This window comes from Chlamydomonas reinhardtii, chromosome 3 (assembly GCF_000002595.2).
Source record: "Chlamydomonas reinhardtii strain CC-503 cw92 mt+ chromosome 3, whole genome shotgun sequence".
In the NCBI taxonomy this organism is placed as follows: Eukaryota; Viridiplantae; Chlorophyta; class Chlorophyceae; order Chlamydomonadales; family Chlamydomonadaceae; genus Chlamydomonas; species Chlamydomonas reinhardtii.
In genome coordinates this window covers 1228498-1249059 of record NC_057006.1, presented here as the reverse complement: position 1 = coordinate 1249059, position 20562 = coordinate 1228498, and the positions used below count along the sequence as shown (strand labels likewise).

The following is a 20562-nucleotide window of genomic DNA, read 5'->3' as shown; positions in this document are numbered from 1 at the left end:
GGTGGACATCAACTTTCAAGGTGCCACGCAGCAGCAGTCCACTGCCCAGCGGCCCGCATCGAATGCGCGCACAAACATTCGTTTGTACTGATCAAGGCCATCACGCACATAACATAGCAGGTCAGGTTTCCATCGCCTCCCAGCGTCTGTCAGTAATGCACGCCACGCTGGACACACCCTGGCGCGAGCCAGCTCCTTGACCAGGACAGCCCGTCTCACCCCCCGTAGCCAGCGCCCTTCTCCCGAAGCCAAGGTGGCCACAGCTTAACACAATCATGCCTCGTATTGATGGTCTGGCTTCCTTCTCTATCCAGCTCCTCTTTCGCCACACCGCCGCCCAACATCGCCCATCCCTTTCCTCCCGCGCCCCCAGCTACCTACTGCGGCAGTGGGGCCAGCCCGCACGCCGCCAGCCGCCGCGCCTCCTCCTTCCGCAGCCGACCCAGCACGCCCTTCCGCCCCTCCTTCCACTGCTGCGCGTGCTCCGTGTTCCACACCTCGTCTGGGACCAGGTGCGGATCTGCCGTGGGGTCCAGCCCCTGCTGCGCCAGCAGCGCCACGGCCAGGCTGCGAGCGCTGCCGAGGTCGTACGCAATGGCGCCTTGGGAGTCCGTGACCGAGGACCACGCGGTGAAGCTGCGGCTTGAGGCGGCGAGGCTGCGGCAGATGGGGGCGCGTGGGTGGTGGGTGCAAACACGTTTACGCACTAGAGCAGTGGGGGTGACCAGGAGAGGCAGAGAGAGAGAGAAATTGTGTGTGTGTGTGTGTGTGTGTGTGTGCCCAGTGACCAGCAGCAGTTGTCTCCTCGTCCTTGCGAACCAGGCAGCAGGCAGCAGGCATGACAAAGCAGCTCACAGCCCCTTTCTCAGACCAAGCAGGCTCGCCCGGCAGCCCTCTCGGGCTCGCACGTACGGCACTCCTTCCCAGCCTCCCCCCGTTTCCTCCGAATGCACCCAGCGGCACTCGGCACTCACTTGCGCAGGTGGGCGGCGTAGTCAAGTCGCTCCAGCATATCCGCGCCGCCGCCCCACAAGCAGCGCGCCAACCAAACGCCCGCGTCCTGGCTGGGCGTGTAGCGGGCCTCGCGCATCTTGCGGCCGGTGGGCCAGTCCAGGAAGTGGTGATGCAGTTCGTGAAGCGAACGGGACAGGTGCTCCGGCGGATGGTTCAGCACACTGGGGTGGGTGTCGATGATTGCGGCCGCCAGCTGCTTGGGCCTGTGTGGTTCGGTTGTTGCGGCGGGTGGCAGGCGATAAGGAGAGGCGGGTGCTGTCAGGATACCCATGCACCACAGAGGCTGTTCAGCCGCGGTGCATCGACCCCGGTGCACGACCCCATGTATGCCCGTCCACACCCATCTTGGCACCTGCCCCACAGCCCCCACTCACTCCTTTGCTCCCAGCCCTTTCAGCGTCGCCACAAGGGCATGCGTCCGCTCGCGCACACACTCCGTCGGCAGTTGCGTCGACAGGCCCAGCGCCAGCAGATGGAGCACCTTGCCCACTGGCATGGCACCACCTCCACCTCCGCCGCCAGCACCACCGCCGGCGCCGCCACCAGCAGCATTGCGGGCAGTCTCATCGCCCAGCGGCCCTCCAAGAGCCTCGCCCAGCTCCAGCAGGTGCTGCAGCGTGGTATTGAAGTCACTGCGGAGCAGCACCGCCGGACTGGACTCCAGGAGGCTGAAGACGGCGGCGCGGTCGACCAACAGGGTGAGGCAGGTCCAGGCGCGTGCCTCCACCTCCTCAGGCGCCAGGCCGGCCGGCAGTTCCTGCAGCCGCGCCTTGGGGAGCTTCCAGCTCTTGGGCTTGCATAGCTGCGTGTGCATTTGTGTGCATGTGTGGGGAGAGGGAGAAGAGGAGAAACAGGGATATCTGGGTCAGCAGGTTGTTGGCACGTGGGTGGACAGCAGGGCGCGACGACCGGGATGCTGAGGCGGGCAGAGTGCATACAGCGGCGGGTCAGCGCCGCAGTTGCAGGGCAAAGCACGCACAAGCCAAGTTCGGGTATGCCAGCCCTGCTGCGCCTCGCTGCCACTCACCACTCGGCGCAGCGCCGCTTGGGCGTCAGCCGGCGGCCCCTGCGCCGCCACCTCCTGCGGCTCCGGCCGCGAACCAGCCCGGAGTACCCTGATCAGCTTCATCGGGCTGATGCCGCTGATGCTAATGCCGCTCCCGCCGCCGCCACCCGAGCTACTGCCGTCGGCACTCGCAGCCTGCAGCCGACGGCACTCCAGGATCTGCCTGAAGTAAGACACTGCCATGTTGGCATGGCCCGCAAAGTTCGCCCGGCTGTTGACGGTGTATCGCGCGTTACTGTCCCGTGTTATCCAGGCCTTCATGTACTGGTTTTTGACCCATGCCTTGGACCTGGCCTCATACGCCGCCTGCTCCTGCTCCGGGCTCCTTTGGGGTGTTTGGGGCCATGACCGCATGCGGATGTGTGCGCCGCCTGTCAGCGCAGCAGCGCCGCTTGGATTGCCTACGGCGCTGCTGGTGCGGCTGCTTGTTGCGCCCGTGGCGGCAGCGCTGGTGCTGGTGCCGCCGGTGCTGCTGCCACTGCCACTGCCGCTGTGTGGGGAAGCGGTCGTGGACGGCGTGGTGCCGAGGGCGGGGCCGCTGCTGCCGCCGGCAGGGGTGCTGCTGGTGCTGGCTCCAGCAGCCATGGCTGCGGCCCTGGCTGCCCTGGACTGCTGCAGAACCCTCGCAACCGCCGCGAGTGTCTCCGCCTCCGCCGCTTCCCTGTCGGGCTCAGCCTTATTCCCTCGCTGAGTGCCCGACGGGCGGCTGGACGCGGCGCCCGCACCTGCGCCTGCGTCAGTGCTGGGGCCGGCGACAGGGCTGACGGCGACACCAGCAGGATTGTCACTGACGGCTCCATTTGTTCCGGACTCCTTGGCGAAATTGGAGCTGGCGCCGATAAGGGGCCCTAGGTCAGCGCTGGGCTCCGCGGCGCCTGAGGAAGAAGATGCGTAGCGCAGGAGGTCGGGCCGCCGCGGTGCGATGCGGCTGCGTCCGCCGGCAGCAGCAGCACAGCATCTCTGTGTGACATGACACCGTCGTGTCAGAAGTTGCCGACACGCATAACATTTGCAACGTTCTCAAAATGCTGCTCAGGTTGCGACCGTAACCCGCACCTGGCTCAAGCCACCCGTTCGGTGTCCGGAGGGTGACATGACCGGCGGGTGTGTGCAAGTCTGCATGCCCCCGAGCCCGCGACCATCTCGCTGCTGCAGCGCCCCGCTGCTGGACTGCAGCATGGATTGCAGGCGGGCTAACAATAGCTTAGCTGCGCAACCAGGGGTCAAAGTGGAAGTGCTTGGGGCCTGCGCTCGCTGGGCGCGACTATCGACGGTTGTATGATAGAACACCAAGCGTCACTCCAGAATAAACTTGTGGGCGAATATAGCATGCACATTTCAGCCAAATGTGACCAGGATTGGCCCAAAGCAAGATGGAATCGCGATGTGACCGCTGAGAAACCGCCCGAGCCATTGCAATCTAACTTGGCACCTGCTGAAGCTTTTACATAAATGCTCTCCCAATACGACAGCACTCGCATTAATTAGTCCAAAGCAGCGGGACCCGATATTTGCGTTTTGCTGGGCACTCCACTTTGCATGCACAGATTGCCCACGCAAGGAAGCAAGCAAGGAGATACACTTCTGGGGAGTTTGAGCCGCTTGGGCGGGGCGCGCTGGGCTTGGTCGGCGAAGTCCCCGTTGGCGACATCCGACGTCCGTCGTCGGCGACATCCCGCAGCAGTACCGGGCCTGGTGCTCTCAAAGGGTCTGCTAACATGTGAGCCCTAGAATATGGACATGGGCACATGATTGTGAGCATCACTTCCTGATGAACATCGGCCCACAACAGGTGTACTGAGCTCCATCCGGTCGTGTCAAACCGCAGGCACGCTCACATCCCACCCAGTCCGATGCTCGGAACCGCGCTGAAGCAGAACGGCGTGCGGTTCTCGTCGTCAGCAATAAGAAACCAGAGGCACACAGCTGTTTGCCCCGCTGCAGCTGCCAGACCCCGGAAAGCTGCAGAGGCACCAGCACCGGTGCTCGGTGAGCGCAGCGGTGAAGCCGCAGACACAGCCGAAACCCCAGCAACCCCCAAGAAACGGGCATCTCGCGCGCGGAGCGCAAAACCCTCAGAACCAGCAGTAGAACCATCAGGAGTGGAAGCATCGGGCAGCGGCGAAGCCCCGGCTGAGGCAGCCAAGCCGCGGCGCCGCACTACTCGGACCCGCACCACGGCAGCAGCCGCGGAGGCGGAGGCGGCCCAGCAGCCATCGGCCACGGGCGCGGGCGGCGCGGCGGCCGCAGCTCCTGAAGCGGCGGGGGCACCCGCCCCAAAGCGGCGCACCCGCAAGGCCGCGGCTACTGCAGCCGCGCCCGCGGCTGCATCCACTGACGCCACTGCCTCGGTGCAAGGCGGCGGCGGCGCTGTCGAGGAGGCAGGGGCAGCGGTACCGAAGCCACGTGCAACGCGGGCTCGGCGGACTCGTGCTGCGGCCGCCACCACAACGCTGGCAGAGAGCGCGGCAGGCGTGTCCACGACGGATGCGGACGACACCGGCGGTGAGGCGGCGGAGCTGGTCATGGCACTGCGCAAGCACGTGAGTTGACTTGTGCGCACGAGTGGTTGGAAAGTGCTGCCTAGGCAGCACTATTCGTGTGGTGTGCCTGCGTGGATGTGCGTGGGAGGACGCACTGTCATCACGCGCAACACCGGACACCGAGGACAGCTTTACGAGTACCTGCGCATTTCCTGGTCACGCCAGCGCCTGTGACATGACCGCCGCCTTTCCCCCCTCGTGGCTTTCGCAGATGAAGTTGGGCAAGAGCCCGTGGCACGTGTCCCCTGCCCAGCGTACCGCGCTGGCGGCTGCTTTCCCGGCCCCCTCGAACACGGACCCCGCCAGCAGCTCCAGCAGCGCTACTGCCGCTGCTGCTACTGCCACTGGCGCCGCCGACGTGTCCGCAGCCCTCGGGCGCGCAGATGGCCTGCTACAGCTGTTCGGAGACGCGGGTCGGCAGCTGCTGCTGGCGGCTCCGGGCTGGGCGCTCGGCCGACCGCTGGGCGAGCTGCTGCAGTGGCTGGATGAGGCCCTGTACTGTGTGGGGCCGGGTGCCACGCGGCTGTGGCTTCTGGAGGTGGCGGCGCGGGAGCCCGAGCTGCTGCTGCCGCTGGCCGGTGGCGCGGGAGGCGGTGGTGATGGCATTGGCGGCGGTGGCGGTGGCTATGGCGGTGAAATGGAAGGCCCCAAGGCGGTGGGGGCGCGGCTTGATGAGCTGGCGAAGGCGGTGGCGGCCGCGCTGCCCGTCGTGGAGGAGTAAGTGCTGTGGACCCGGTGCCGTGCGTACGTGACTACCGGCCGTGCAAGCGAGGGGCACACGCACCGGCCGTGCCATCGCACTCATGACATTCTTGCTGCAAGCACCAAAGCCCGCAATACAAGAGGCTTCAGCTAACGCCCTACACTCTCTGCCATCTCTCTCACACAGGCCGCGGGAGCTGGTCACGGCCATGGCTTGGCACCGACCCGCGCTGCTGCGCCCGGCGGCGCCCAGCCCCACCCTAGCCCAGTCCCGGCTGTCTCTACTGCGTGAGCACCTGGGCGGCTCCCTGGCCGCTCAGTACATGGCGGGACAGCGCTTCCATCCCGATAGCTCAGCCTGGGTGCTGGCGGGAGTGCTGGCGGTGAGGCCTAGGCCGAAGGTGGAGGCGCAGGCGGTGGCGGTGGCGGGTGCGGAGGCGGAGGCGGGTGTGGGTGCGGAGGCGGGTGTGGGTGCGGGTGCGGAGGCGGGTGTGGGTGCGGAGGCAGGTGTGGGTGCGGGTGCGGAGGCGGGTGTGGGTGCGGAGGCAGGTGTTGGTAAGGAGGAGAGGGTGGGTGCGGTGGCGGGCATGGAGGTAGGCGGCGCAGGCAGCGGAGCGGCTGCGGACTCGCTCACGGTGGAGGAGCGGGCGCAGGCCGAGGCGGAGGACGGCGCGGAGGCTCTGCTGCGGCTGCTGTTCGGCGCCCAGCTCACGAGGTGCGTTGAATGGTACTGGGTACTGGGTGAAGCAGTGCGCGGGTCTTGCATACTAGCTTGACTGACGACAGGCTGATTACACATTTGCACGCGAGCCTTCCCTGCGCTCACTGGCTCACTACTCTCTTGCCCTGCGGTGGCGACGCGAGTGCATGTGCACTCACCTTTGCATGGGTTTCTATTGCCGTGCAACAGGAGGAGCGCTGCCAGTGGGTCGCCAACAGCGGCCGCTGCCAGTTCCAAAGCTGCCAAGGCCGCCTATGCGGAGCCGCTGCTGGTGGGTGCGGAGGATGTGGCGGCGTGGCACCGCGCCTGGGGCGCAGACTACGTGCAGTGGAGGGCAGACACACTGTTGACCGGAGACCCGGAGCTGCAGGCCGAGCTAGGGCTGCGGTCGGCGGTGGAGGAGCAGGAAGTGGAGGAGGAGGACGTTCCGGAGCCTGAGGGGGCTGGCGTGGCGGCACTGCTTCTGCAGCAGTGGATCGATGCGCGGGCGAGTGCCTGATACGCCCTTCGGTTTCGGGGTGCGTGGATTACGTCCCGGCTTTTAGGGCGAAGGCACCATTTAGACGACCTCAGGTTTGGCCGGGGCACTTGGTGGTGTAGGTGGTGATGGCACATGGCAGCCATCCGTGGGACTTCGGTGGACATGAGCTGGTCTCAGGCCAATCTGGATGTAGCACGGACTGCGGTAGTCTGCTGGCTTTTGGCTTCGGCCAACATACGGTATGCCCCGGAGTGTCAGGACTGCACGCCGGGCCCCTGCGATAAGTACTTGCAAGAGTGCTGCAAGCATTGTATTATGCAGAAAGGTGTAATATCACTGCTATGAGTCGACTCGTGAACATGCCGAGCCGCAACTTGTGGTCGCGGTGGGGAGCAGAGCAACATGCAGGGGGCTTCGAGTCTCGAGTGACACGCATGCCTGCGCAGCTTGGTGTGCTCACGATGGGACGCCGATTTTTGGTTAGCGAAAGGGAAGTCTGGCATGCACAGTATTGAATACTGACAAAGGGCTGGCTTTGGAGCCGTGACAGCCCGAGCGGCAATGGATCTGGCCGATTCAAAGTTCGGGGAACACGTTCCACAGAGCATACTCCGGTGTTTCTCTCTTGAACTAGTTATTTATTTTTCTCTGTAGATTAGGAGAATCAGGTCCGTGATCCCATATTTATGTGACAGGACACCGGCTCCCTCGATACCTGCACCACTTTGAAAATGGCTGACGACAAGGATGTACGAGAGCTAGCTGACGCTAAGAAACTTCCTTTGCCAGATCGCATAGCGCACACGAACTGGAAGGCGAGGGTTGCTGCCTACGACGACATTTCGGTAGCCTGCAGAGAAATATACGATGACGCGGACCCGAAGCTTAGCGAATTCGGTGCGTTCGCTATGGGAGCTTGCCAGCAGCCGGGTCAGCAAACTCGATTGCAACTTCCCCTCCGCATGCCGCCCGCGCTGCAGCGCCTCTGTTCGCCAAGGCGGTGTCGGAGCCTAACGCGGCGGCTGTGGACAAGGCTCTTGACGCCTTGTCTGCGTTTCTGTCAAAGGCGTCAGAGCAGCACGCGAGCAGGTGACCACCGACCAGCGGAGCGGCGTATGCCCGGACTTGGCTTGTCCGCCCGCAAGGGGGGCGATGTTGGGAGCACCTGGCCTGACAGGGCTGGGGAGAGATTTGGTGCTCGCAAATGCAACATGGTCAGCCTCTCGAAACATTGCGCTGGATTCTTGGTGCAGGATATGTGAGAGGACGTGCGCAAACATGGTGGCCAAGTGCCTGAGCGCGAGGACCAGCACGCTGACCCGCGTCCTGGAGGTGATGCTGCTTTTCGTGGAGCTGGAGCAGGCAGACAAGGTCACGGTGAGCGCATGGCTAGCAGGAAGCTGCTGGGGTGGCAGGTGCAGGGGCTCACGGGAAGTGCACCCAGAAAGGGCCACGGCGTGACTAACATGCGTGCACGGCGGTCATATGCGCACGGTCTGATGACCGCTGTGCCAACGGACTTGCCCTTTGATGGCGCCGTGATGTGGGTTGACTGGCGTCATGGCTGATGCCGGTTTGACCTGCACAGGAAGCGCTGGTCGTGGGGCTGAGCAACAAGAACCCGAAGGTGGTGGTGGCGGCGCTGGAGATGATATACAACACGATCAAGTAGGGTCCCGGGCGGGCGAGCACACGACAGTCGAGGGGTTCAACATAGGTTTAGCGTGTCACGGCAGGCCTTGCATGACCTCTTGCCCCTGAGCAGCTTTCTGCTGAGGGCAGGCTCTTACCCCTGCCTGCGCGTGTCATGCCTTGCCAGCCTGTTCGGGCACCGTGTGGTGACGCCCAAGCCGATCATGGTGGCGTTGCCGGCGCTGTTTGAGTCGAAGGACGGGAAGGCGCGCGAGAAGGTCAAGGAGATTGTGGTGCGTATGGGTGGGGAGGCGTGCCGCCGGGTACTGCAACCAGTTCTGCTGTTTAGCTCATAACCTAGTCGGTTACTACGGTGCAGCTGGTCCAACTCGTGTTTCCCCATCTGGGTCCGCACCCTGCCGCGCCTGGCTAGGTGGAGCTGTCGCGCTGGATGGGCCCCGACGCCATCCGCGCCGTGCTGTTCGACAAGATGCGCGACGCCATGCGCGACGACATCAGCCGGGCCATGGAGCTGGCGGAGCCGGCGCGCGTGCCGCCGCGCCTGACGCGCAAGCAGCAGGCCAAGGCCGCGGACGTGCAGGAGCACGCGCCGGTGGCAGAGGCCGCCGCGGATGGCGCGGCGGGTGGCGTGGCGCCCATGGAGGAGGACATGCCGGAGGCGGTGCGTATGGCGTCTTGTTGGGGAGGTCTGTTGGGGAGGGAAGAGGATGGCAGGGCATGGTGCGGGGCCTTTGGGTGCGTCTTGGGTAGCAATGGTGCATAGCCGGCTAGCCTGTGTTCGCCGTTGTGTTGCAGAGCCCTTGCAGTACCGGCATGGTTGCAGCGCCCCTGGGCACTATCCGCACCTTGTCCATAACTTGGACGCGCAGGCTGACCCGTACGACTATGCGGAGCCCAAGAAGGTGGTGCAGGAGCTGACCAGCGCCAACTTCTTCGCCAAACTGGAGGAGAAGAAGTGGACAGACCGGCGCGACGCGGTGCTGTTCCTGAAGGGGCTGGCGGACACGCCACGCATCGCGTCCGGCGACTTCGGGGACGTCATGCGCGAGCTCAAAAAGGTGGGGTTTTGCTGCGATGCAGCGTTGTGGGTGTAGACACCATGCATGTGGGCGCCACAGGAATAGCTAGGTACGCTGGACGGGCTTATGGTTCTTGGCGTTTGCCAACATGGCGAAGGCTTGCAGTTGCTAGGGTGATGGGGGTTTCCAGGTGTTGTGCCCGCTCGCAATGCTTTCCCCGCAGCTGATCTCCAAGGACAGCAACGTGGTGGTGGTGGCGGAGTCCATCAACTGCGTGGGGCTGCTGGCTAAGGGCCTGCGCAAGGAGTTCGCGTCCTGGGCCCGCAACCTGGCGTCTGCGCTGCTGGAGAAGTTCAAGGTATGCTCATGTGCCCTGTGCAGGATCAAGTAGTCACGACTGCAAAGGGTTGGTAGTCGCGGCAAACTGAAATAGGACACCCGTATCATGTGTGTTTGCCTACCGCGTGTGCTGGGGGAACCAAGGGCGTGCGTAGCTGCCAGACTCAGGGGTGACGCAGCGCTGTCGGCGTGTGTGGTTGCGGTCACGCAGGAGAAGAACACCAACGTGGGCATTGCGGTGACCACGGCGCTGACGTACATGCACAAGTACTGCTGGCACCTGTCAGAGGTGGTGGAGGACCTCCCAGGTGGGAAGCGGGCCGCTTGCGGGGGTTAAGATGTCGCGGCGCTGGGCTGGTAGGGGTGGTCGGTATTGTATACTGATGGGGTGACTATGCCCGAGCCCATTGAATAGGTCACAGTTGTCACCGAATCGGTGCCACGGGGGACAAAACAGTGTTTGAATGCAGCCCACGATTGCAGCTCCAGTGGGCTGACCAGCATGGGGTTTGTTGTGGTTGCCGCTGCCGTACAGAGGCCATGGGGCACGCGAACCCAAAGGTCAAGGAGGACACCTACAAGTGGCTCACGGAGGCCATCAAGCAGGTGCGCGGCCGGACAGGGCAAGACTTGAAGTAGCGGCAGCAAAGTTGCACGGACCTGGGTCAGGCGGTCTCCATGGAACGGAGATACACGGAGCTCAGCTTCTTGCCTGCTCCTGCTTTGGTCGGTGGCCTGCAGGAGCCCAAGGCCAACCTGAAGGGCCTGGTGCCGACGCTGATGGGAGCCGCAGCCAAGGGCGCGGAGGAGGCGGCGCCGGCGCTGCGCGAGGCGGCCCAGGGCTTCATGGTGGCGTTCACCGTGCGGGTGAGCAACCGCACGCAGCTCAGGGCCAGGCCTGCAGCGACGTGCCGGTGCAATCTTGCAACATTTTGATGTCTGGTGTGAGGCTTTCAACGAGTATGTGTTATGTGCTCGCAGTTCGGCAACACGGCGGTGCTGGATAAGTTCACCACCAAGATGGACGAGGCCCGCAAGAAGAAGCTGCAGGTGAGTACGGGGGCAGCGGGTTACATGCAACGCAGTGACCATGAGGTGTAACGCGTGTGGCGTGACCATCGCAGGATATGGTGGCAGAGGCCATGGGCGGCGGTGGCGCTGCTGCTGCACCCGCAGCGGCGGCGGCTGCGCCAGCGGCGGCATCTGCGGTAAGCTGCAGCCCGTTTGCATGGCTATTGACCTGGGTCATGGTATCATTGACAGCTCATAAATGGCAGCTGAGACCAGCGCATTACATGCGGGCACAGGTGCGGGCCTCCATAGCCCCGTCGCTGTCCCTCAAGTCCCGTCTGCCGGCTGGCGGCTCTCGCCCGACCACGGCTGCGCGGCCTTCGACAGCCGCGCCTGCTGGTGGTGCTGCTGCGCCCAAGAAGGCAGCGGCTGGTGAGTGCAAACACTCTGTTCGGTCCACCAGGCTCTGCTACTTCCTGTCACATACGCACCTGCTTTAAGTGCCCACCTGCCCACACGTGACGCTGTGTTGAAGTATGTGGGTTGAGGCTTCCATTCCCTCTGCTGCAGGCGGCGACGGCGACGACGAGGCCAGCCTGGGCGGGGGCTCGCTGTCTCGGGACCAGGCGGTGGCGGCGCTGACGGACATGTTTGGCGAGGCGCTGGTCAAGGCGCTGCAGGACGACCAGTGGAAGGTGCGAAGGGCAGTAGCTTGCATGGTTTCAGGGCTGGCGATGCCGCGGGTTACGCACGAGTATGCCGCGGCCGATTGTCATAAGCAGACATCGGTGCCGCAGTTGGCGGGTTGGGGCGTCACACAATTCTGTACAATTGCCGCGGCGCAGACTCGCCTGGACGCGATGGAGACGGTGGCGGGCCGCTCGGCGGACCCGTCTGTGGCGGCTTCCAGCGGCAGCATGCTGGTGCAGGCCATGTCGCACGTGCCCAGCGCGGGCTGGGGCGAGAAGAACTTCCAGGTGGGCAGACTTTGCGCGTCCTGTGTAGTGTGTGGGCTGTTTGAAGGGGTTTTATGGGGTGAACTTGGCATGGAGGTGGGCAGATGGATGCGAGAGGCTTGGTGCGCTGTTACTCTACGGCTGATTGTGCTCCCGCAATCGTCGCAACCGCGCGCTGCAGGTCATGGCCAAGCAGTTCGAAATCTTGCGTAACATCGCGGCCGGCAATCCCGCGTTCAGCAAGCGCGACGCCTTCACCTGCCTCGGGGGCCTTATTGACAAGGTGCGGTGCATCGTGCGGCAGCTTATGCCTGCTGGCACTTGAATATAATTTGGGCGGGACTGGGAGTAAGGGGCGCCGCTTAAGGCACTCTAAACTCATGCGCACTGTTGCGCCTCCACCATCATGCGACTGCAACCGCAGGTGGGCGACCTCAAGCTGAAGCAGCCCAGCTTCGAGACACTCACCTGCCTGGCGGAGGCGGTGGGCCCGCAGTTCGTGATGGCGCAGCTGCACAAGAAGGCGGCGTCGCACAAGAACCCCAAGGTGCAGAGCGAGGCCATCAACTGGATTGCGCGGGCCATCACCGAGTTCGGGCTGGCGGGCTGCGACGTGCGCGCTCTTCTGGACTGGGCCAAGGAGGACCTGGGCTCGGCGAACGCGGGCGTGCGCAACGCCGCCATCCAGATGCTGGGCGTCATGTACAGGTGCAGTGCGTGCTTGGTGGCGTACATGAAGTGTCTGGGTTCACACGTCTCCTGTCCCTGATATTGTTTTGTGTGTAAAGGTGGAGGTCTAGACGAAGGGCTGACGTAGCGATGTATGCTGGCCTGGCGGCTCGCAGGTTCCTGGGACCGGCCCTAGGCGACATGATTCGGGCCGACGTGAAGCCGGCCCTCATGACCGCCATCGACGGCGAGTTCGCCAAGGTGGCCGACCTGGGCAAGCCCGAGCCCACCCGCTTCTCCCGCGTTGTCGCGCCCGCGCGCGGCGGCGCCACTGGCAAGGCAGGCGGTGGCAAGGGGGGGGCTGGGGGCGGTGGCGGCGCAGCAGCTGGCGGCGGCGGCGGTGGTGGTGGCGGCGGCGGTGGCGGCTTCGACGCGGACGACCTGCTGCCGCGTACGGACATCAGCGGCCAGATCACGGGCGAGCTGGTGACGCAGCTGGGCAGCGCCAACTGGAAGGAGCGCAAGGCGGCTCTGGACTCGATTGAGACCATCCTGACGCAGGCGGGCAACCGCATCCAACCGCAGGTGCGCCCGCGGCGACATGCACACTGCCTCGGCTGGCATTCAACCAGCAAACACCAACGCTGCTGCTAGACACGGACGGACTGGGTTCTGGAATGCCAGTTATTGCTGGTTGCCGTGTACCGTACTCATGTCGTGTTGACATGAACTCCAGTGCGCCCTATGCCGCACTTGCCCTGTGCCCGCAGACGGGCGAGCTGCTGCCCGAGCTGAAGAAGCGCCTGGCGGACTCGAACAAGAACCTGACCACGCAGGCTCTGACGGTTCTGGGCCGCATCGCCAAGGCCATGGGCCGCGCCATTGACCGGAACGCCAAGCCGCTGCTGGCGCCCGCCGTCAAGAACATCACCGACCAGAAGCAGACGGTGCGTCCGTTGCATAGCGGCCGCCTGAAGGGCTATTTCCAGCTCGTGCCAAACCTCATCCCAGCCGGTACTCATAATCTAACGGTCATACCTGCCGCCGCTGTTGCCTCTCGCGCCCCATCCAGGTGCGCGCCGCGGTGACGGAGATGCTGGACGCCTGGGTGGGCGTGACCAGCTCCAGCGCAGTCATGTCCGAGGTTGTGGAGTTCTACACCAGCCCCAAGATCACTGCCGATGGCAAGACCGAGACGCTGCGCTGGCTGGCAAGCCTGGTGGCTGCCGGCAAGCTTGGCGAGTGCGCGGGCGACGCGCTCAAGACAGCGGTGCTGGGCGGCGCCGACAAGGCGGTGGAGGTGCGCGATGCGGCCAGCAAGCTCATGGTCGCGCTGGTGGAGGTGAGCGAAAGCGCGCATTGCGGTGTTGAGCTTGAGTCGCGCATGTCCATGTTTGCTTCAACAACTGCTGCACATCATCTCGTGTGAACCGCAGGCGGTGGGCCCGGCGGAGCTGGGTGCTGCGGCCCAGGGCCTGGACGTGAACTCGCGTAAGGCCGCGCTGGAGGCCATCACCAAGGTCACCGGCGCGCCCGTGCCGGTGGCCGCAGCGGCGCCTGCAGCCGCGGCAGCCTCGTCCCGCCCCTCGACCGCGACGGTAAGCGGCACTTGCCTATCCTGGCCCTCGTGTGCACACGCTGCCTATGGCGCAATTGCTAAATATGTACCCCGTCCGGGCATCATCAGGTGCGGAGCTCGACCACTTCGCTGCGCGCGTCCACCACACTGCCGCGCGGCGCGCTCAGCAGCACCGCGCGGCCGGGCACTGCCAAGCCCGCCGGCGGCCTCCTCAACAAGTGAGCTCCTTCGCATCCGTGTTCGCCCTCTTTGGGACCTGGCTTGCATACTGTCCAATCACTCATCGCGGTCCCTCTTGATGTGCTGTACCATTAGGTCGATCGCCGGTGCCAGCATGGCGGCTGCTCTCGGTGACGCGGGCCCGCTCATCATGCCCGACAACAAAAAGGAGGACCGCGCCAAGAAGGCAAGCAGACGAAAGAAGCAAGCTTGAAATCCGGTATTCTTCCCTTTGTTGCCTCTGATGCGCACCACCAGCGGAGAGCTGCGTCCCTAACATGTTTCGCTATGTACGTTGCTTGTGTTTCTTCCTGCACCCCCTGCAGGGCCGCTTCCGGCCCGCCAAGCTGCAGATTATGCCCGACGAGCCGCAGACGCTGGAGGCGGAGCTGGGACCGCTGCTGAGCCCCGCGCTCAAGGCCGCAGCCTTCAGCAAGGTGCGGGCGCAGGCACTGTTGCCGTTCAGCTGCCTGCCGCCAGAGTTGTTGGGCCGCCGCAACCTGCGCCAATCTGTTCGTGGCAAGCATGCAACATGCGCCGAACCTGTACGAAACAACATGCGCGTGACAGGACTTCAAGAAGCACTGCGAGGCGGCGGACATGATTACGCGGTCGCTGCCCACCAACTATGACGACGTCATCGCAGTGGTGGACCTGCTGTTCAGGTGGGGGCCTTTTGCACCGCGCCATCACCTGGCTGCAAGCTGGGCTGCAGGGTTGCTGCGCATAGCGTTAGCACGCAACGCCGCAAGAGGCAAACCCCCCGCTGGCTAAACGGTGCGGTCCCTGCCCTGCCTTGCGGTGTCCAGGTGGTCCACGCTGCGTATCCTGGAGTCCAACACCGCCTCGCTGGTCAAGGTGCTGGAGTTGCTGAAGCTGCTGCTGGAGATGATGATCGAGCGCGGTTACCGGTGAGCCTGCACTCTGGTCAGCAGCAGAGCCGGCGGCGCTTTGCCTTGTGGCGAGTGTGCGAGACGTCTGGCATACATACTGTCCTAGATCCCTGTTGTGTGATTGATATGCCGGCCTGCCCCGCAGCATGTCCGAGTATGAGTCCAAGCTCATCCTGCCCGCCGTGGTGGAGAAATCGGGCCACAACCAGGACAAGCTCAAGGTGCGAGAGCCCCGCGCAACCATCCGTCACACGCCCACTCGCCTACATGCTTGAGCTTTCGGCATATGCGTAAATGCAGCTCGATTCTACATCTGGCCCTGAACGCCTGCATCTCTTGCTGACCTGGTGCCTCATGCCCCCGCAGGCGGAGCACCGCGAGCTGCTGCGGCGCTTTGCGCTGGTGCACCCGCCCGCCAAGGTTCTGGCCTACGTCAAGGTGCGGCAGCGTGATGCCTCTAGCCACCACCGTAAATACCTGCAGCGGCAGACCTCTGTCCCTGCTTCGGAGTCCTCCTGACGCCTGTCATGTTGCATTGGCCTGGCCTGATCACACCCCAGGATGGCCTTGAGTCCAAGAACAGCAAGACGCGCGTGGTGTGCATGGACGAGATCGCCGCCATCGTCGACCGCAACGGCCCGGTCGTGTACCGCGCCAGCGCAGCGGCGCCGGCCGCAGGCAGCCGGCCGGCCAGCGCGGCCGCCGGCGACAACGTCATGGCGGCGGTGGCCAAGCTGGTGGCGGAGCGTGACACGGCCGTGCGCGCCGCTTGCCTGGGCGTCATAGAGGTGCTCTACTGCATTGAGGGCGCGGGTGAGTCAGCCGGCGCGTGATGCGGGCGGTCACTCGGGAGCAAACGCCTTCAGCACAGCGGTGCTGGGTGAACAGCAGGGGTCATGCTGCATACTTGCCGACAGCGCGGCACACGCCCTCAACTGTCAACGCTGTCTCGCCCCGCCCCGCGCAGCCATCTGGGAGCACCTGGGCCGCCTGACGGACCAGCAGAAGTCGCTGATTGAGGAGCGCATCAAGGCCGCCGGCAACCGCATGGCGCGCGCCGGCCAGGTGCCCGGCTACAAGGCCGCGGAGTACAGCCTGGCGCCGGTGCAGGTGCGCAGGCAGGACGGACGGACACTACTCCGGCGCGCAACCAAGTGCGGGCTCTGCGTTTCTGCGGTGGCTTCTGGTGCACTGAAGCCAAATGATTAGGTCCTGACCAGTGCTGAGGGTCCCCTTCCCGCGCAGGACGACCCCATGATGGTGTCGCCCGGCCCCGGCAACGCCACCACGCCTCGCCGCCCAGCCTCGCCGATGCAGCGCTCGGCCATCGGGATGGGCGCCGCTGGCGCGGCAGCGGCCGCCTCCCCGGCCTTCGGCCGCCCCGCCGCTGGCGCCGGCATCCTGGAGTCGCAGCAGCTGCGTGCTTCTACCATCGCAGCGCCGGCGCCTGCAACAGCCTTTGCAGCCTCCGCGGCGCCGCTGGGCCCCGGCCAGCCCAGCAGCCCAATGCAGGCGACGGCGCAGCCGGCCGCCGCCGCCGTGGACCCGGCGGTGGCTGCCGCCGCGGGCTACGACGTGCGTCGCGTCAGCTCGCCCATGATGATGAACCGGTACAACTCCTTCCAGATGCAACCTGGGCAGATGCCGGCCGTGGGCGCCAGCATGGGCGTGCTCACGATGCTGGACGGCGGCTCGGAGGAGGAGACCATCCGCAACTGGGTCATCATGCTCGACCGCCTGCAAGGTGCGTGCCGCTTTGGGAAACGGGAGGCTGCCGCCAAGTGGGGCTGCAGCACTGGGCAGGAGTATCATGCTTGTATCTATTGCAGTCATGTAATCAACCACATGCAGGGGCGCGCAGCCCGATGGACCCCGCATCCTGCATGCACTTCAAATTTGAATACATATTCCCACCAGGCGTGGACTGGGAGGAGGCCATCCAGGCCATGAAGCTGCTGTGCTTCAGCTACATGGAGGTGGACCGCCAGAGCCGGCACGTGGAGGCGCTGCTGATGGACCCGCGCAACGTGGACGAGCTGGTGCTGGTGCTGGCGGGCAGGCTGGACCAGGTGCGGCGGCGTCCGTGTGTCTCCTGCGGCTTGTGGCGGGGACACCGTGGCACGGTGGCAGAAGGGCGCTGGCCGTATCCCATCCTGCATGCGTCATCAGCGCTATCAAGCTGAGCGCCTGAGCGACCCAGCTGCGCTTGCTTCCAGCTAACGCTGGACCCGGCGCCCGTTTCTTTCACCCCACAGTCGCTGTGGGACGCCTCTGCCTCCACGCTATGCCTGCCGGGCGGGCCGCAGTACAACGCGCGCGCGTGCAAGTACAGCATCAACGCGCTGATGAACATGTGCAACCTGCACCCGCTCACCGCGCGCATCGGCGACGCGGCGCTGACCAAGATGTTCAGCGCCCTGCTAGCCGCGCTCATTGACGCGCGCCTGCGGCAGGTGCGCATTACAACATGTTAGGTCTGCAGCTGTGTATTCTGGAGCTAATCTCGTGTGTGCTAATGAGCGCCACTTGTGGATTGGAAGGAGGCCGAGGCCGAGTGCCTTGGTGTCTTGCTGCTGCGCACGCACTTGCAGGTGGCTGACGGCGACGGGCTGCTCAAGGCGGTGAACATGATGATCATGAAGCTGCTGGAGCAGGCCAGCCGGTGGGTGCACCTTCGTGGCTAGCTCTGAACACCGCGTCAAGCAGGCCACCCATTGACGCTAGCAGCTTATGAGCAATGCTCTTCCTTCAGCTGCTCCTAACCGCGTGTCACGCCACGCCGCAATGCCCACACAGGTCGGGTGTGTTTGGGGCGCTGGTGGCGCTGCTGCGCACGCCCAACCCGCGCATCTACGAGATGGCCACATCCGCGTCCAGCCTGGAGGCTGCGCGCGCCGAGAACCTGCTGCGCTGGAACGACATGGTGGTCAAGTGCCTGATCAAGATGACCAAGCAGCTGTCCACCATCATCCCGGTGAGCTTGTGTCCTATTCTATGGGCTAGAGTGGCGGCGGCAAAGCGGGTGTAATCTGGTGCGACATGGATGCTTGTCGCCTCGCTTTCCATGTGCACTCCTGACTCGACCAAGCCTCTGTTTCACTTGTTCCCCTGTTCCTTCCGCTGCTTGCTGCAGATCATTAACGTGGGCGAGGTGCTGGTGCACCTGCACCGCTACATGCAGGCCCTGGGCGCGGAGGAGGTCCGCCGGCGCAGCTCCCTGGTGCGCGCTGCCCGCGTGACCACAGTGACGTGCCGTGTACGGGGATTACTCAGCTGCACACGGATTACTCGGCTGCCATGCTGTGCGTCCGTGGCCTCGCCTGGCGCGCCTGGCCGTCTCACCTGCCCACCTGCTCCACCCGCAGGAGGACAAGCCGCTGCGCATGGTCAAGACCATGCTGCACGAGCTGTGCAAGCACCGCGGCTACGACATCTACAAGGACATAGAAAACATGCCCGGTGAGCCATGGGTCAGAGGGCTTCAGGGGGCGCAGGCATCGGCACTGGGCTTCTGGTGGTTACTGACGACACGCACGGTGGGTTCTCCTTCCAACCTGGATTTGGTGTGACTGCATGTCGCACGCAGGCGTGAACGAGATGCCGGACGAGATGGTGATGATGCCGTACATCCGCCTCAACCTGGACACCCTGCACACCGACAAGCGGCCCGCGACCGCTGCGCCGGGCGGCGGTGCAGGCGCCGCCGCGCTCGCTGCCTCCGCGGCGGCGCCACGCCCCGCCACCGCGCCCAGCGCCGAGGTGCCTTCCACCAGCGGTGCGGCGCCCACAGCAGCTCCGCGGCCGCGCGGCATCCCCAGTGCCTTCAGCGGGTCCGCCAACACCCCCACGGCGGCGCAGTCGCAGGTGCTGGCGCCGCTGAGCACCAACGCCATGGCCCCGCCGCAGCAGCCCGGCGCCGCCGCCAGTCCCAAGGTGTCCCTGCCGGTGGTAGCGGCACCCGCTGCCGCCGCCGCGCCGGCTCTAGCCACCAGCACCAGCGCGCCGCTGAACCTGGACCCCTCCAGCGCCGAGTTCACACGGCCGGTGACGGACGAGCAGGAGGCGCGCAACATCCTGGCTGCCATATTCAAGCGCATCGGCGACAAGTCGCAATCCAACCAGGTGTGGCACGCTGCGCGTGTGCTGCTTTCGGGGTGGGGTTTGGTGGATGGTGGACGAGGGCTTTGCAGCAACGCGTCGCAGGTGTCGCAAAGGCGCAGACAATATGCCGCGTGAGGCTCATTCAATTTTTACTCAGCCGTCACCCGCCCTCACCACGGACACAGGCGCTGGTGGACCTACACCACTTCATGGAGGCCAACCCCAACATCGACGTGCTCAACCAGATGATGAGCCAGGTGAAGGCGTGGCAGGCCGGGCGGGGCGATGCGTACTCACCGCCAGCTGTGTTTGGGGCCCATTGTACACCTTGGGTTCTCTGGCCTTGTGCCATACCGGTATGTTCTGAACGGCGCAGGTGTCGCCCTACTTCAAGACGTACCTGTCGCGAGGCCTGAACAAGGTCAAGCTGCAGATGAGCCACGCCGCTGCGGCTGCAGCAGCCGTGCAGGAGCAGCAGCCCGCGGCCTTCGCCGCCGTGCCCGCACCGGCGGGCCGGCAGGAGTCGTCCGACGGTGGCATGGCGCCCAGCGGCACCGCCCGCACCGCCAGCAGCACCTGGAGCACACCCGACGGCGACGCCTCGGCGCACCCTACCGTCATCACGAGTGAGCACCCAGGCGCGCGCTTGCCCGTACGGGCCTTAATCACATTGTCCACAGGTCACGTCGAAATAGAAAGTCCTTGCAAGTGCACTCTTTCACGGTTATGGATGATGCTGACGCGCTCGCCCGTGTGCTCTCCTTCGTGTGACACCACGTAGTTGCGGAGAAGCTGGCGATCTCTGAGGCGCGCAGCCCCGCCTCGCCCGGTCGCCTGCGCGGCGTGGGCAACCTGGACGAGCTGCGCAGCCGCATGAACAACCTCAGCGTGAGCACGGGGGCAGGAGGGCGCCCTGCCTGTCCACAGCCTCGTGCCAGCATGGAATGCGTCAACAGCCCACCTTTGACCCCGTCACTTCTGCACATAATCTTTGTCGTCCCTGCCCCATTTTGCCTCGGTTCACTTTGCTTCCCCCCCTACAGACCAACCTGAGCGACCTGCCCCTGCGCGCCTCCAACCCTGCCGTGGCCCAGTCCGCGGCTATGAGCCAGGACCTGCTGGATCTGCAGGAGCGCATGAAGAAGATCCAGAATCTGGGAGCCGCCAGCTGAACGCCGTGCGCCGAGCTGCAGGCGGTAGTTTGGTGGGTGCCTGGGCAATGCGGGATGTGGAGTCTGCCGATAGATGAAGGGCGATAGTGCCGCGGTGTGTTGCAGGCAGAGAGGTGTGTGTGTGTGTGTGTGTGTGTGTGTGTGTGTGTGTGTGTGTGTGTGTGTGTGTGTGTGTGTGTGTGTTTGGGGCTGACTGCACTGGCCAGACTGATCAACCACAACAATCATAGATACACAGGTCAGCGCTGCCTAGACATGCAGTGGATGATGGGTATTGCACACGCTGAAGTCATGCGAGCACGTTGGGACAATTACCATGATCTGAATGTTACACGCTGGCAAGATTACAGAGATTTCAACCCATACCCTATGTGGGCTTCTGTATGCAACCATACAATATGTGCCTGTAAACAACGTGCAAGCA

The 20562-nt window shown here is 64.6% G+C and overlaps 3 protein-coding genes across 3 annotated transcripts; 2 read left to right on the top strand and 1 right to left on the bottom strand.

Moving 5' to 3' along the window:
• Positions 1-2: 2 nt before the first annotated feature.
• Positions 3-3380, bottom strand: CHLRE_03g149900v5 (uncharacterized protein). Its single transcript, XM_043060495.1, has 5 exons — positions 3137-3380; positions 2042-3040; positions 1389-1816; positions 975-1217; positions 3-657 (listed from the first exon to the last, which is right to left on the bottom strand). The coding sequence occupies exons 1-5, from the start codon at positions 3257-3259 to the stop codon at positions 378-380; spliced, it is 2073 nt and encodes a 690-aa protein (XP_042925624.1). The 5' UTR covers positions 3260-3380; the 3' UTR covers positions 3-377.
• Positions 3381-3500: 120 nt separating this feature from the next.
• On the top strand, positions 3501-7116 carry CHLRE_03g149851v5 (uncharacterized protein). Its single transcript, XM_043060494.1, has 5 exons — positions 3501-3800; positions 3909-4623; positions 4835-5340; positions 5513-6040; positions 6236-7116. Exons 2-5 carry the CDS (start codon positions 3934-3936, stop codon positions 6543-6545), a joined length of 2034 nt encoding a protein of 677 aa, XP_042925623.1. The 5' UTR covers positions 3501-3800; positions 3909-3933; the 3' UTR covers positions 6546-7116.
• A 64-nt stretch (positions 7117-7180) lies between these two features.
• On the top strand, positions 7181-20560 carry CHLRE_03g149800v5 (uncharacterized protein). The gene is made up of 43 exons (XM_043060493.1): positions 7181-7424; positions 7508-7616; positions 7781-7904; positions 8116-8195; positions 8347-8452; positions 8593-8841; positions 9050-9238; positions 9423-9557; positions 9750-9846; positions 10074-10144; positions 10280-10405; positions 10520-10588; positions 10663-10746; positions 10846-10981; positions 11120-11244; positions 11395-11526; positions 11687-11788; positions 11930-12213; positions 12351-12759; positions 12945-13121; positions 13247-13516; positions 13611-13772; positions 13862-13971; positions 14069-14159; positions 14299-14409; positions 14543-14637; positions 14782-14883; positions 15011-15086; positions 15232-15303; positions 15426-15678; positions 15833-15975; positions 16111-16609; positions 16783-16934; positions 17121-17318; positions 17457-17527; positions 17662-17839; positions 17999-18085; positions 18231-18324; positions 18452-18987; positions 19152-19223; positions 19343-19592; positions 19748-19854; positions 20010-20560. Exons 1-43 carry the CDS (start codon positions 7259-7261, stop codon positions 20136-20138), a joined length of 6828 nt encoding a protein of 2275 aa, XP_042925622.1. The 5' UTR covers positions 7181-7258; the 3' UTR covers positions 20139-20560.
• The last annotated feature ends 2 nt before the right edge of the window (positions 20561-20562 follow it).